The 16607-nt window shown below is 35.9% G+C and overlaps 1 protein-coding gene across 1 annotated transcript in view; it reads left to right on the top strand.

Annotated features, from left to right (window-relative positions):
- NDFIP2 (Nedd4 family interacting protein 2) overlaps positions 1 to 16607 on the top strand; it is a gene marked incomplete at its 5' end in the record, with an annotated part of 65934 nt that overhangs the window by 26875 nt on the left and 22452 nt on the right. The window contains 3 exon segments of the mRNA XM_080798412.1: positions 7156 to 7321; positions 10480 to 10613; positions 15362 to 15455. Coding sequence (XP_080654538.1) covers positions 7156 to 7321; positions 10480 to 10613; positions 15362 to 15455 — 394 coding nt within the window.

The following is a 16607-nucleotide window of genomic DNA, read 5'->3' as shown; positions in this document are numbered from 1 at the left end:
TGGGTGGCTCAGTTGTTAAGTGTCCGCCTTGCTCAGGTGAGTCCTGCGTCAGGCTCTCTGCTCAGCCGGGGAGCCTGCTTCTCCCTCCCCTTCTGCCTACCACTCTGCCTGCTTGTGCTCTCTCTGTGTCAAATAAATAAGTAAAATCTTAAAAACGAAACAAAACCAAAACAAACCCTTCGTATTTAAAGAGGGAATCTTAGCGTCTAGTATATTTACATCTCAACTTTAGCTTATGAAAAAAAAATTAACCAAAGGGTGGCTGCTTTTGAAAATAGAACTTTATAAAATCTTTACCCCATCTGTTTAGCTTCTTTGTTCTTTGCTGGTCTTAGGGATGTAAATATGCTCCAACTTTTTGTCCTTCAGTTTACTTAGTAACTAGCTCTTAAAGACTTCAAAGTACATAGGTTAGCAAGGTTATTCTCTCTCAAGGCTTCCAATTTTACACTGTTTGACTGGTGATCTATCTTTAAAAGAATTAAAATTCTTTTTAATTTTAACCAAAGCTGACTTCAGATACTTTGGAGCTTTCATTTTGATAATTCTCTGCAAGGCAGATATAACCTTCATTGTGTAAAACTCTTACTGCAGCTGGGAAAACAGATTGTAAATGAATGATTACATAAATAGTTTTTGCGATAGGTATTCTGAAGAATAGGGTGCTTTAGGATTACATCAGAGTCCTCTTCTACTTTTGGGAGATGGGAAAGGCTTTTGTGAGAACTTGATTTTAATCTGAGATCTGAATGGTAATGTATGAGTTAGCTAGGCAATATAATGTGTGGTGTGGAAGGGAAATAATTGGTCATATATAGCCCACAGTTTTTTGTTTGTTTGTTTTTGTATGTGATTATGTTTAATGTTTCAAGAAATGAATTAATACTAATAAGTGGATGTATAGGTCTGAAGCTCAAATAGTCTAGTCTGGCAGTATACATTTTGCCTTCTATTCTTTAATCATTCTGTTGTCCTGTTAATTATCCCTCTCCTGATTAATCCTTAAAAAAAACAGATAAAGATTCTTTATTACATTTTTCAAGTGTCTATTTTTTTTGCTACAATTCCAGATTGTTATTTTTAATAGAAAATTGCATATACATAAACCTAGGGGAACTATTATAATGATATTATGTAATATTTTATGTTGGAGAAAGCTTTTTATCATACAATACAGTGCTTACCTTTATTACCTCATTGCTTCTGAGATACCAAGACAGAAACTAGAGGTTTCATTTTTTTTTTTTTTTGCATTTTGGGTTTATTAAAAGTTAAAAATTTCAAATTAATTTATGCTTAGTGTAAAAAATTCAAATAGAGAACGATGAAGTCACTTTCCTTACCTGCAGCTCTTTGCTGTTTCTTGCTTATCTTTCCAGAAATTTGACTGCACATATGTGTATTACACAAATAACATCTCTCTTATTATTTTAAACATTCAGTTACACTGTGTGTACTCTTGCATGTTTTTTTTTTTTTAGTTGACACATTGTGAGCAGACGATAGCAATTTTAAAATGAAACAACCCCCCCCCCCAAATGAAACAACCCTTACTTACTTAAACGGTTAGTTGTGCCTTGATAAAATATCTGATGAGGCTTGGTTTTGAACAGGTTTTTTTTTTTGCAGACTTGTTCAGGTGGTGGAGCATCTGGAGCTCATGGTACTTTTTGTGGAACACCATGAATTAATGATATTCTTTCATACTAAGAAGAAAGGTTTTACTTGCAGAAGTATGTTTATAATATGAAATATAAAGCCAAACCAGAATTCTGTACTTTCAAGAGAAGAAACTGAAAACTGGGCATGATTGCCAACTCACAGTTTTTTGTTTTTTGTTTTTTTAATTAATACTCATTTATTGCTTATACATTCTTCCCTAATTGTTTACGTTTTTGCTTTATCATAAGCTAGCTCTCATTAGTGGAAAAATGTCCAGAGACAGCAAAGTTTTAGTGTAAAAATCGCTAAAATTAAGACAATTCCGTGAATGTACTTAATAGTGTGTTTATGTACATTAGGAAGACTACTGTAATTTAGTTTTATTGGTAGACAATCTAGCTTCATTTGCCAAGCAGCAGTGCTTTGTGGGAACATGTCTTCTGAGCATATTGGTTTCGATCACTTGGCTCTCTGCAGGGATTTCTTAGCTCCTGCTATTACCTTATCCCTAGCAGCACAGTTAAGATAGCTCACTTCATTCTTGGGTGATTAAAATAGGTAGCTTGACTCTACCAGTGGATTTTATTGCAACTCTAATTTGTTTTTTCCTCTAATTCAGGTGTTAAATAAGGCAACATAGAATGATAGAGACTACCATAGGTTTTTGCTAGAGCCTTATCATCTTAGAGTTCAAAGGAGCCTTTGTGATCTATTAATATCATACAAAGGGCAAAAATCCCATTATATGTACGTTGGCCATTCAATTTTCTTGAGAATGGAAGGGGTGGAGAAAATGCTAAATTGAATGGAGCCCTGAAGTAATAGGTGTGAAGTAGGACTGTCATCCTAGGTATATAGCAGCCTTGAAGGAGTCATCCAAAATCTGCCTGAAGGTATTTGTTGCCCTACAGAAAAGCTAGTGTTCTAATAATTTAAAAGATCTAATGGGGGAAAAAAGATCTAATTAAAATTTTAAAGATTTATTGAGTTAACATTTAACTTATTGCAACTACGAACTTTTCTTTCCAGTTTTTGTCTTTTGGTACTAAATGTAGTCAGAATATGGCAGTATACAAAATACCTCTTCACATACTTTTTTTTTTTTTTTTTTTAAACAACCTACAGTTTTTTTTCCCAAACACTGCTTGCTGAACAACACTTTATAGTACCTCCATACATTGCCATTTTGATGTATTTAGAAAACATTTAGTGAGGTCTCGAGCTTCTCAAAAGCAAAGGTTACAGTTACTATCTTTTATCATCTTAAGATAGACTGAAGTGCTACAGTAAAGGAGAGCTGCCAATTAAAGGAAACCAAACTGTAGTTTACACATGGGAAGGCTGGATTTCCAGCCAGATTTAATCATAATGCTTATGGTTGTCTTACCATTAAAAGTGATTGATATACATCAAGTCAGGACTAACTACAGACACATTTAAGACAGCCAGCCCTCTTGTCATCCTTTTATCCTTCATTCTAAAAAATGGTGGCTCTATACACAACTTTTCATCACCCTGGTCACTATATTAAAGACATTTTTAGTATTCATATGTTGTTGCCCATGTTTTTTCCAGAAGGCTCAAAAATAGAACAAGCTAGGAAGATAACTTTTGAGGTAATGTGTGGACAGGTTACAGAGCCTGGTTCATATATATATATATATGTATACATATATACATATTGTATATATGTAATTCCCACCCCACTTATCTCTGCCCCCCCCTTGTTTTGGCTATTTATGATAATCCTGAAAGAATGTAAAATAGAACCATTGAATAGCATGAATAAGGAAAAATTTCCACAAATGGCATTAATTTGGTGAACATGTAGTTTGATTTTAACTTTTGAATGAATTTAGTTAAAAGGCAATCAGAGCATATTAATTTATAGAGGCACCAAAGATACCAAAATTAAAAAGTTGAGGGGCGCCTGGGTGGCTCAGTGGGTTAAAGCCTCTGCCTTCAGCTCAGGTCATGATCCCAGGGTCCTGGGATCGAGCCCCGCATTGGGCTCTCTGCTTGGCGGGGAGCCTGCCTCCTCCTCTCCCTCTCTGCCTACTTGTGATCTCTGTCTGTCAAATAAATAAATAAATAACTTTAAAAAAAAAAGTTGAATTTTGGAAGTTCTCTGTTAGAGAGGTAGATATTATTGACTGAGTTATTGGGTTTTACTGTTGATACATGGCAAATGTTCACTGTATATTAAAATTTTGTAAAAATGAAACTGTGAAATGTGAGATAGAGCAGTTGAAATAATTTAGGGTGTGTTTTACAAGTTCCAAGGCTTTACTTCTGAGATCATATGTAAAAGTATCTGTAGTTACTCTTTTTTGTTGGTTTGTTTTTAAAGATTTTGTTTACTTATCTGAGTGAGAGCATGAGCGGGAGAGCAGAGGGAGAGGGAGAAGCAGACTTCCTGGTGAGCAGGGAGCCCCTAGCGGGGCTTGATCCCAGAACCCAGGATCACAACCTGAGCTGAAGGTAGACGCTTAACTGACTGAGCCACCCAGGTGCCCCAATGTAATTACTCTTTTTATTGCAGTTATTTGAATACATTTTTAAAAAAATAGTTATTTTAGAAAGACAGCTCACAAGCACGGGAAGAGGCCAAGGCGGGGGAAGAGAGAGAGCAAGCAGATTCTCCCCACCGAGCCCAATGGTGGGGAGGTGGGGGCTCCATTCTGGGACCCTGAGATTATGACTTGAGCTGAAATCAGGAGTCAGCCACTTAACGAACTGAACCAGGCACCCCTAAAAACATTTTGAAAGGTTTTAAAAATGAGTTGGTCATTCTGGGGAGCACATTTATGTATTTGTTATGGTAGGGAGTATTTCCTATGAGGAACCAGAGGAGAGCAACTTTGTCATACAGGATCTTTTTCCTTAGTACAGTTCATCCACATTTGCAGCATTAAGGGTAGAGATGGAACAGTGGTTTCCTTTTTTTTTTTTAAGATTTTATTTATTTATTTGACAGAGATCATAAGTAGGCAGAGAGGCAGGCAGAGAGAGAGAGAGGGGGAAGCAGGCTCCGTGCTGAGCAGAGCCTGATGCGGGGCTCGATCCCACGACCCTGAGAGCATGACCTGAGCTGAAGGCAGAGGCTTTAACCCACTGAGCCACCCAGGCACCCGGTTTCCTTTTTTTGACACCATCACTGTTAATTGTTTAGTTGATAATGCTACGTATATATCTATACTTTACTTTTATTTGCCTTAACTTGCTCATCTAACATTTTTGCTCTTTGAAGTATGATCAGAGATGACTGAGTTAGGAATTCTCCAGGGTACTTTGTTACAGGAGACATGGAAGATGCTTGGTGACACTGAGACAGCATACAGGTAGTCAGGAGAATGCTCATGTAGTGCCAACTTAGAAAACTGTGGCAAGTAAATACAAACCTTCTAGAAAATTCACTTTATGATTGTTTGACCTTACAACACAGTTTCTGTGACAGAATTTTATTACCTAAACCTTGGTGCTATGGAAAAAAACCTGTCTTAGAAACTTGAGAAATGATTTTAGATATGTTTATGGCAGTTCTGGTAAAATAAAATTTATGAACTCACAGAAGTACTGTGCTAGTGTGATCACTCACTAAGACATGCAAACAGCAGTGAAGTAAATTTTACTTCGTATGTATTTAGAGGCAAATGAATGACTGTTTATTGGACTGATAGCACCAAATTATTTCAGGCCACGAAATAAAGCATATTAAATTAAAGGGGAAGAAGGAAGAAACTAGTATTTCCTGTGTGCTAGGTGTTAGTGCTAGATGCTTTTCAAATATTATTTTACAATTCTGTGAGGATTTTGACTGCATTTAGAACTTAGACTTGAAACACGGAGGCACAGAGAAGAGGTTTATCAAAGCTCCTAAAAGGCAGAGCAAGAATTTGCATGCTTCCCTCCCCCCCCCCGCCCCCACCACATCACAAAACTCAGATTTGTGTGTGTACAGATTTGGTCTGTGCCAAAATTTATTTGGGGGATTATTTTTAACATGGAATTTCTTAAAGGACAAGAATAAATTAAAATATGAAAATCGAATAATGTTGAAGGCCTGTAGTATTTCTTCAAACCAAGATTCTGGTGGATTTTTAAAAATGTCTTTAAAAATTTAATAATAACTCTTTTCCAAGTATATCTAAGGATCAGTTATAGTACCTTTTTGATGAGCCACTTTTTAAAGTATTGATGCTTTTGGTTGACCTACAGTTAGGTTGCCTACATGTAGTTATTATCACTGCCTAACAAATGAGCATTTAAAAGATTACTTATAAAGTAAGAAGTCTATAGTCCTTCCACTTAGGTTTGGTTCTTGGCCTTACCCTTCCTAGCTGTTTTGATGTCTGGCAAGTTACTGTAGGTGTCTACACTTCAGTAGGTTGTTTCCACTCCCACCCCCATTTTAATCTGTCAAATGGGGATGACGTTCTCTATTTCATAGATTTGTTTGAGGATTAAATGAGTTAAATGATTGCATATCCAGCATAATTATCTTGCACTTCCTGAGCTTTCAATAAATTTGTTGTGTTGAAGGACATCTTCCAGGATTTTGTATACACACTGATTCATCTTGCTTTATAAGTAACTCTTTTGGTACTTGAGAAGACCTCCTTTAGAGTATTTTACATTTTTGGAATGTTTATTATTATTTCATTTTATTAATTCAGGTTACATTTTCAATTATTCTAGTTACTAGTGTAATAGAAATGGTACGGTGGTTTAATTACTAGATGCTTTTCTTTTTTTTTTTTCAAGATTTTATTATTTTATTTGACAGATCACAAGTAGGTGGAGAGGCAGGCAGAGGGGGTGGGGGAAGCAGGCTCCCTGCTGAGCAGAGAACCCAATGCAGGGCTCCATCCCCGATTGCTGGGATCATGACCTGAGCCAAAGGCAGAGGTTTTTTTTTTTTTTTTTTTTTTTTTAAGATTTTATTTATTTATTTGTCAGAGAGAGAGAGAGAGAGAGTGAGCACAGGCAGACAGAGTGGCAGAGGGAGAAGCAGGCTCCCTGTGGAGCAAGGAGCCCGATGTGGGACTCGATCCCAGGACGCTGGGATCATGAGAGCTGAAGGCAGCCGCTTAACCAACTGAGCCACCCAGGCGTCCCAAAGGCAGAGGTTTTAACCCACTGATCCACCCAGGCTCCCTGATGCTTTACTTTTCTTTGTAGTACACAGTGATTAATATATTGTCAATATTTACTGTAAGATTGAATGAATTTGAATCTGTTTGTAGTCATGATTTTTTTCTTTATAAATTCTCAATTTGAACTTCCTTTTCTATTGTAAAGAAACTACCAAAATCTAAATTTCTTAATGACTACTTTAGTCTCTTAAAAATTTTGTTCTTTTTAAATATTATTTCACTTTGTTTTTAGCTAAAAGGTGATCCTTTGCTTGAAATAATCTTTAAAAATTTCCTTAAAATTTTTAAAAATAATAATCCGAATGACATTAATGTTTCTTTTTCTGTGTTCTCATAGCTTCACAATGAAGAGGATAATTCAGAGTCATCTGCTGTAGAGCAACCATCAACTTCAAACGCAACGCCGCAGAGCGTTCAGACTGCTCCTTCAGCATCAGTACTTGAAACGGACTCTTCTCCACCACCTTACAGTAGTATTACTGTGGAAGTACCTACAACTTCAGGTATTATTTTTAGTATGAGACAGCTAGTAATATTTTTAGTACTCAGTTGTTTTTTTTTTAAACCAGTACGGTTTTATTTATTTATAGAGTCTCTTAACATCTTCCAGGTTTAATGATTTTTTTTTTTTTTACAAAAAAAACTATCCAAAGGATAGTTTGTAAAATATTAACTCAGATATTACTTGTCTCATATTGTTGTTTTCAAAAAAAAATTAGAAGTGTAAACTTTTCTATGCTTACTAGAATCTGTTTCCAATGGAGTGGCATATTCCTTTTGCAAAAAATAAATAAATGTGTGTGTATGTGTGTGTATATGTGTGTGTGTGTGTATATATATATGTGTGTGTGTATATATAAATTTATGTGTATAGATGCACATTTATCTATAGATATATAGATATACATATAGATATATGCATGTGTGTGTGTGTATGTGTGTGTATACACATATGTATTTGTGTTTGTGTATACCTACCTACATAGTTACAAAATAAGGTGTGAGCGGACATGTGGTATGTGTGAACGGAGGTGAAGGGTATACATAAGACAACCATATACACATGGTAATAATTCCTGGACACAAGGCAGTGTTTCCTGCTTCCTACTATTCATTTTATCCTTTCTGGTCATTCTAAAGAACTACCCTTATTTTTTTCTCTGGCCACAATTAATATTTTCCCAGTAATGCTAAGTTAATCATCATACAATTTATTTTTTATTTTTTACTTATATTCCTGTTACATTAGTTTCAGGCATACAATGTAGTGATTTAAAAGTTCTATATTTTGCTTAGTGCTCATCATAATAAATGTACTCTCTATCTCCTTCCTGTTTCACTCATCCCTCTACTCACATCCCCTCTGCTAACCATCTTATTTATTCTCTGTGGTTAATAGTCTGTTTATTGATTTGTCTCTGTTTTGTTTCTTAAATTCCACATATGAGTGAAATTCTCTGGTATCTTGTCTTTAACTTATTTAGGTTAGCATTGTACAGTCTGGCTCCATCCATGTTGTTGTAAATGGCAAATTTCATTTTTTTTTAAAAAAAGCTGAGTAATAATTCCATTGTGTGTGTGTGTGTGTGTGTATCTTCTTTATCCACTCATCTGTCTGTGGACACTAGGGCTGCCTCTATAATTTGACTGTTGTAAATAATGTTTGGGTAAATACCCAGTTATGTGATTACTGGATTGGGTAGTCTCTCTCTCTCTTTTTTTAAATTTTTTTTTTTTTAAAGATTTTATTTATTTATTTGAAAGAGAAAGAGAGCATAAGCACAGGAGAAGCAGCAGAGGGAGAAGAGGAAGCAGGCTCCCCACTGAGCAGGGAGCCCAATGTGGTGCTCAATCCCAGGAACCTGAGATCATGACCTCAGGCCAAGGCAGACGCTTAACTGACTGAGCCACCCAGGTGGCCCAGGGTAGTTCTATTTTTAATTTTTTTACTCTCCATATTGCACTGGTTTTCATTCCCACCAGCAGTGCATGATGGTTCCTTTTTCTCCACATCCTCACCAACACTTGTTTCTTAAAGTTAATCATTATATAATCAAAAAATATTTAAAATATGTTTTTGTATACTATTATAAATAATCTCTAAATATTTTATATGTTCATTATGAAACATTTTTTAAACCTGTTATAAAAAAAACTTTAGTGTTAAAAAACCCTTCACTAGAGTATTTCATCTTTCTTATTTCTTATTCTGTAATTAGTATCATTATTTCTCTTAAAATCATCCCAGCTTTCTCTGGTTACTGTGGTTTTAAACTAGATCGTAGAGGTTGCATAAAAAGACCAAACCGTTTACTTTTTTCATTTATAATATTATGCAGTTACTGAAAATCATCTTCTGTATGAAGGTATTCTCACTAATAAGTTAGCAGATGCTTCTTTTATTTGTATATAATGTTTATTTGATCACTATGCTTGTTTAGTGACCAGTTTGACAGACAGTTTTTATATTGATTTATAGCAGTTTTATTTATCTTAGGATTTAATAGCTGTATTGGTGCTTGCTAAAATTTATTATGGGCTAAATTTTCTTCATTCTTCAAGTTTCCAGAATACAGTTCAGTAAATTTTTTACCCTTCAACAAACAAACAAACAACTAACTAACTATTGGTAGTCTTGAAGAAAGAAAATAGAAAATTAGTTGTTTTGCTGATGCCTATCTGTGTTTAAATGATGGAAGATGCTAAGATTGAAATTGTAATTTTTTTGTTGTGGCCACCATTGCCACTGCTGTGTAACAAGCCAAATGAAGAACAATATCAACCATTTTTATTAGTTCTTACAGTTTTTGTGGTGGGCTAGGCTCAGTTATGCAATTTTCTCCCAGGATCTCATGTGATTATCGTCTTTCGGTGACCTGGTGCTCGAGTCACCTTGATGGCTTCCTTATTAACATACTTGGCAGCTGATGCAGTCTTTAGCCAGGGCTTCAGATGCAACTGTTGGCTAGAACACCTCCATGTGGCCTCTTATTGTGGCCTGTGCTTCCTCACTGAATGGAGGCTGGGTTCCAAGAACAAGCATTTTGAAAGCCCGATAGAAGCTGTATCACCTGTTACGGCATTGCTTCAAAAGTCACATAGTATCACATCTGCCAGGTTTGGTTTGTTAGAAGTGAGTCACTAAGTTTTATCTTTATTCAAGACAGTTGAGGAATTGTGCAATACTGGGCAAATTACTTCTCTGGACCTCAGAGTTGCTAAGATTAATGTATATAGAAGTAGTATATTAAATGGTTAGTAGTATGTAAATGTTGTTATTCCTGATATTTTTGCTTTTTGGGCTATGAGATTATGAGCAAGTAAATTAAATTCTTTGAGCATAGCAGTGGGTACAGAGGATGCCCATATGTGGTGAGTTTCTCATTTCCCTTGTATGTAGATTTTTAGAATTTCATTCTTGATATTTTTGTTTTGTATATCAGCCTGTAGGTGATAGTTATCAGTCTTTTCCCTTTATAGTGAATATGGGGCTAAACTACCATATACAGTTGTAGTAGTAATTTATGTTACATAGCTTATAAAATAGGACTACAAAAAGCAGTAATAGTCTTCAGTGGCCTGTTGCAAGTTATTAAATTTTTGGCTGTAAAAATTTTATGAAATAGTTTAATGGTTGTCCTTTTTTAATCCCTTTCTTCAGATACAGAAGTTTACAGTGAATTTTATCCTGTGCCACCTCCCTACAGTGTCGCTACCTCCCTTCCTACATACGATGAAGCTGAGAAGGCCAAAGCTGCTGCCATGGCAGCCGCAGCAGCAGAGACAGCCCAGAGAGTAAGGCAACTGATTGCTTCCTTTTGAGAATATCATTTTTAGTGATTCTCAGTACCTTTAGTAATGTTAAAAATAGTTCTCTGAGTTTGAGAGTGTGCACGTAGATTGTTTTTTAGTATCTTCTCTATTCCTATTTGTGTGTGTCGTCATTTTTTGGTCAAACTGGGACTGTCCTATCCATTCCTTTACCTCATTTCTGTTTCTGTTTCTATTTATTTCTGTTTCTACCGATCTTTCTTTGTAGCCCATCTTAATTTGTGGGACTCCTCATCCTTTACCAGGACATTTCCCAAGTCTTGATTTCTCTCCTTTCCTGAGCTTTCACCCCCCCATCCTCTGAGTTCCTCACTCTAGATGCTCCACCCCATTGACCTCTTCTCTGTTGAAGTCCTTATCTCCCTCCTCATATAGTTTAGATTCTGTGATCACTAATTAAAATCATAAATTATCTTTTTTCCCTACTCATTTGTATGTATTAGGGCCAGTCTGGTGTAACTCCATGAATGAACTCAGTGTAGGTTAAAAAGCACAGAGAAATAAGTTACAAGTCTTCAAATTATGTTCGTCAGCTCACTTTGTGTGTGTGTGTGTCCTTTTACACATCCCACCCTAGAATTTTAGAACGATGGTCAAGGATTCCACCTGTCCTATCTTCTCTTACTGTCTTGGTAGTAGAGTCAGTGATAAACACGTGTATATTCTTGTTCTGGTAAAAGGAGTGACTGTCTCAGGAGTGGAGAATCAATGAGATGCATCCATGCTATTCTACGGTCAGAGAAAAGGTGGAAGTTATTTACATTTTATTTATTTATTTTAAATGATTTTATTTATTTACTTGAGAGGGAGTGAGAGCAAGAGACCACAGAGGAAGAGAGGAAGAAGCAGACTCCCTGCTGAGCAGAGAGCCTGAGGAGGGGCTCCATCCCAGGACCCTGAGATTATGACCTGAGCTGAAGGCCGATGCTGAACCGACTGAGCCACCCAGGCACCCGTTATTTACATTTTAGTGTGGCTGCAAGCAGGGCTAGAGTTTGTTGCCTTTTTTTCTTGCTTCAGACTTTAGAGATATCCTTTCAGATTCCTAGGTTCATCCCATGTTGTTTAAGAAAAGACACCAAAAAATCACTTTACACAAAAAGCTAGAATCAGGTGAGGGACAAAAGGAGAGAAAGGTGATTCTATGTAAAGCATTCTTCTTCTGCCAGTAGGCCAGAGCCCAGCAAGTAGATTATCTGATAGGTGACCACTTTTTCCTGGGTGGGTTTTTTCGTCAGTACATCCCTTTCCATGACTGTTCCCACTCCCATATTCCAACACACAGTTAAATGTCAACATAAATAGCTTTGGGCATGTAAGTAAGGACAGTAAGCCTCAAATTTATTATTTATGCCATTTCCCTCGGAGGGTAAAAGTAAGTCTTTGTTAAGACAGTGGCATAAAATATAGCTCAGTCAATAAAGATTTTTGATACTTGGAGGAGAGAATCATGGAGAAGGAGAATAGATCCATAGTGTGGAGTTTCTATCAAAATCAGTTTTAGGTTGCTTCGCACATACATGACTGTACATGCGTTATTTGCATGCATGCACTCTCTATGAACGAGAAGAGCATAACTCCTTTTCTCAGGGAGTGTCTCCCTAGAGACCTTGGAAATGGCAAAGGTCCTTAAAAGGATGTTACTTGACTTTGGGACCTCTACTGCCCTAACTTCCACACTATAAAACTCTGAAGAGAAAGAAGCAAACATTGCTTTCTGCATTGGGAAAAGCACGAGGGTGATTTTACCTTTTGGAGAGAAAACTCTGCAATATTTCTACTCCAACCTTTCATTGTCATCATTTCCAGTGTCTTGTTTTTAGAAAGTAATATGATCCCAGTCTGAACTGGAACATGTCCAGAAGAAAAATTTTCCGTTTTCATCTGCTTCTGATATCATCATAATGCCAGCTTGTGAAGATTGTGGAAAATTTCATGGAAAGCAAAATATAATTGAACAGAAGAGACTTATTTATAAAAACTCTTAAATTCATCAGTTTCTAATGCAGAACTCCAGGACCCTCTTTTTGGCGAAAGATGATTGAGTATAGGTTTCTATACCTGATTCTGATTGAAAACTGGTCTGATTAGCATTTGAGTATGCATTCGGTTGTAAATGAATCTCACCTGGGTGAGGTGAACGTTTATTTCTTAAATCATGCTCATTGGGAGAATACAGGTAGTAGCCAGGAGACTTGGGAACAATACTGTTTTCTACTATTTCCTGTTTCTGATGTGCAGGATTGCATGCAAATTATAGGATGATTAAATAGATTTATAGATATGAATTCTTTTTTTAGAAGATTTATTTATTAGAGCATGTGCTCTACTGCGAACTTGCACTAGAGTGGGAGGAGGGGCAGAGGGAGAAACTCTTCAAGCAGACTCCTCCCTGAGAGCAGGACCCTGATATTGTGACCTGAGCAAAGGCAGATGCTTAACTCACTGAGCCACCCAGGCGCCCCAAACCCAGTATTTTCTAATGGTCACTAAACACATCTCTCTTCTGGGGAGAGACAGTCTCTTCCAAAGCTGTCTGCAATATAAACAACCTTCAAAAGATAGTACGAAAGAAGTGTGGCCAGTGCCTCTATCTCAGAGATGTATGGAAATATTAAGGACTCGTGGAGAATTATCTCCTGACTGGAGCCCACTATTGATGGGCATTTAGGTTGTGTCTAATCTTTGCTCTTAATATTATTGCTGCAGGGCACCTGGGTGGCTTACTCCGTTAAGAAAGTGTCTTACTCTTGATTTCGGCTCATGATCTCAGGGATGTGATATCAAGCCCTGTGTTGGGCTCTGTGCTAGGCATGGAGCCTGCTTACGATTCTCTCCCTCTCTCTAAAAAAAAAGCAAGCAAATCCAAAAAACATTGCTGCAATGAATTATCTTTAATACATCATTTCTTGTAAGTGGGAATATATTGTATATTTGTATAATATATTTCAAGAGCTGGAATCGTTGGGTGTGTACATTATTTTCTAATTTTTGAGTTTTTATTTAAATTCTAGTTAACATATACTGCAATATTAGTTTCAGGTATACTTCTTAGTAATTCAACATTTATATACAAAACCTGGTGCTCTTCACAAGTGCACTCCTTAATCCCCATCACTTTTTTAACCCCCTTCCCCTCTGGTAACCATCAGTTTGTGCTCTGTAGTTAAGAGTCTGTTTCTTGGTTTTCCGCCCCCCGCCCCCCGCCTTTTTAACCCCTATTGATCATTTGTTTTGTTTCTTAAATTCCGCACATGAGTGAAATCATGTGGTATTTGTCTTTCTTTGACTTATTTTGCTTAGCATAATACTCTCTATCTCTGGCTCCATCCATGTCATTGCTAATGGCAAGATTTCATTTTTTTTAATGGCTAAGTAATATTTTACCATATATATACACCACATCTTTATCCATTCATCAGTTGATGAACACTCAGGCTGTTTCCATAATTTGGCTATTGTAGATAATGCTGGTGTAAACATTGAGGTTCATGTATCCCTTTTGAATTAGTATTGTTGTATTCTTTGGGTAAATACCTAGTGGAGCAGTTGCTGGGTTGTGGGGTAGTTTTATTTTTAACTTTTTGAGGAACCTTCCTCCATACCGTTTCCCAGAGTGGCTGCAATAATTCCCACGAACATTGCAGGAGGGTTCCTTGCCAGTACCCATTGCATCTTGTGTTGCTGATTTTCATTCTGACAAGTGTGAGGTGATATTTAATGTAGTTTTCAGGAAATCTCGATGATGAGTGCTGTTGGGCATCTTTTCATGTGTCTGTTGGCCATCGGATATCCTCTTTGAAAAATGTCTGTTCATGTCCTCTGTCCATTTTTTAATTGCATTATTCATTCTTGGGCTGTTGAGTTTTTAAGTTCTTTGTATGTTTTGGATACTAACCCTTTATCAGATATATCATTTGCAAATATCTTTTACCATTCCATAGGTTGCCTTTTAGTTTTTTCAATTGTTTGCTTCACTGTACAGAAGCTTTTTATTTTGATGATATCCTAGTAACTTATTTTTGCTTTTATTTCTCTTGCCTTAGGAGACACATGTAGTAAGAAGTTGCTACAGTTGATGTTAAGCAGGTTACTTCCAGTGTTCTCCTCTAGGATTTTAATGGCTTCCTATCTCATATTTAGGTCTTTAATCTGATTTGAATTTTATTTTGTGATTGCTATAAGAAGGTGATCCAGTTTCATTCTTTTGCATGTTGCTATCCCGTTTTCCCAACACCATTTGTTAAAGAGACTGTCTTTTTCCCACTGGATATTCTTTCCTATGTTGTTGAAGATTAATTGGCCATATAGTTGTGGATTGTACATTTTTACTTTTGATAAATATTGCCAAATTGCCAGCCATAGAGATCATACCAGTTTAGATTCCACCACTGATTATGAAAATTCCTCTTTCCTGTTCAATGCAAATATGTCAGTCACATCTTTCTTGATGAAATTTTCATTAATCTAATGTTCAGTTTTTATCTTTTTTTGTTTTCTTTTGAAGTTATTCTTTTCAAGTGAGCTCATGAAAAATTAATATTTGCTAATGTTTTTGAATACATACTTTGTGCCAGACATTGTACTAATTGTATCATTTTGTCTGTACAACAAGTTGAGAATATCTGATTTTATTTCAATTCTAATCTTTATTCTTAATAAAGTTATAATTAGTTTTTTAGTGAGTTGTTCTAATGTTATGTGTTTTACAGATTCAGGAGGAAGAGTGTCAACCAAGAGATGACTTTAGTGATGCAGACCAGCTCAGAGTGGGTAATGATGGGATTTTCATGCTGGCATTTTTCAGTAAGTGATTTTTCATTTCCAAATTGTTTTTTTGTATATACTAGCTGTGTGTGTATTTAAAGTAACCTAGTGAAGAAAGGCAAATACTGTTATTGTGTGTTTACTTTGTTTAAAATATAAATTGTTCCTGAGATTGAACTATGTGATCATATGATGCAATAAAAATCCTAGTATTTAGTATACTTATAGCTGTGTATTGTGGTTATAATGCTAGATGCTGACTCTGTGGAATTATACAAGTATGTTTCAGCTAAATATGTTTTTGCATGAGAAATATTTCATGTCCATGCAGTGATGTAGGAGCATGCAGAATGAAACTATAAATTTTGCTTTTGGAGCAAAGGACTTCCATTTGAGTTCTTTAAGCAGGAAGGAGGGTTGGAAAAGGAAATATTCTGGGCAACTGGAACAGTGTGATTTGAGACACAAAAGAATGCAAACATATCTTGTCTGGGGGGAGTGGTAAGGAATTAGAAGATCAGAAACCTAAGTATGATTTTTTTAACATGTTGCAGAATTCTTAAGTACCTGAATTTGTAAAATGGACTTTATACTTTGAGGGAAGACTGTGTTACAGTCTTTTATTTCAGTTCCTAACACAGGGATTGGCAGATAGTATACTTAGTATACAATATTATGACACTTGAATTGTTTAATTGCTAAAATTAAGTTTTTGAAATCCAGTATTTATAGAAGTAAATTTATTACACTAGATATGATAAATTTCTGTCCTCAATCTGGTTAAATGATCAAGCACTCATAGAATGCTGATTTAACTCATTTTAGTGTAAAATTTATTTTGATAATAAAAGTGAGAAATTACTTATTTAAAGTACTTTAAAAATAGAAAATAAGGAAAATACGTATCTTGAGTTGAGTTACTTTTACGTCTGGGAAATCATTAACTCTCCATTTTGAAAGGCTATCTTGCTTCTTTTCATCTGCTGAAGTACAGAAGTAGATAACCACTCAGAAGTGGGTCAGTGAGTGAAAAAGCAGTTACATTTTTCTCTTCAAATTTAATGTTATGTGTGGCCACCAGCTAAAGTATATGCAGCATTTAAATCTTATGTCTTTAGTTAAAATTTGTAGTTCGATATGATGTACCTGTAGGTACTGTGGAAGGGAATTGAATACTTTGACTACAAATAA

This window comes from Martes martes, assembly GCF_963455335.1.
Source record: "Martes martes genome assembly, chromosome: 3".
In the NCBI taxonomy this organism is placed as follows: Eukaryota; Metazoa; Chordata; class Mammalia; order Carnivora; family Mustelidae; genus Martes; species Martes martes.
Note: the sequence above shows the minus strand (reverse complement) of the source record. Positions and strands in the feature narration are given on the sequence as shown.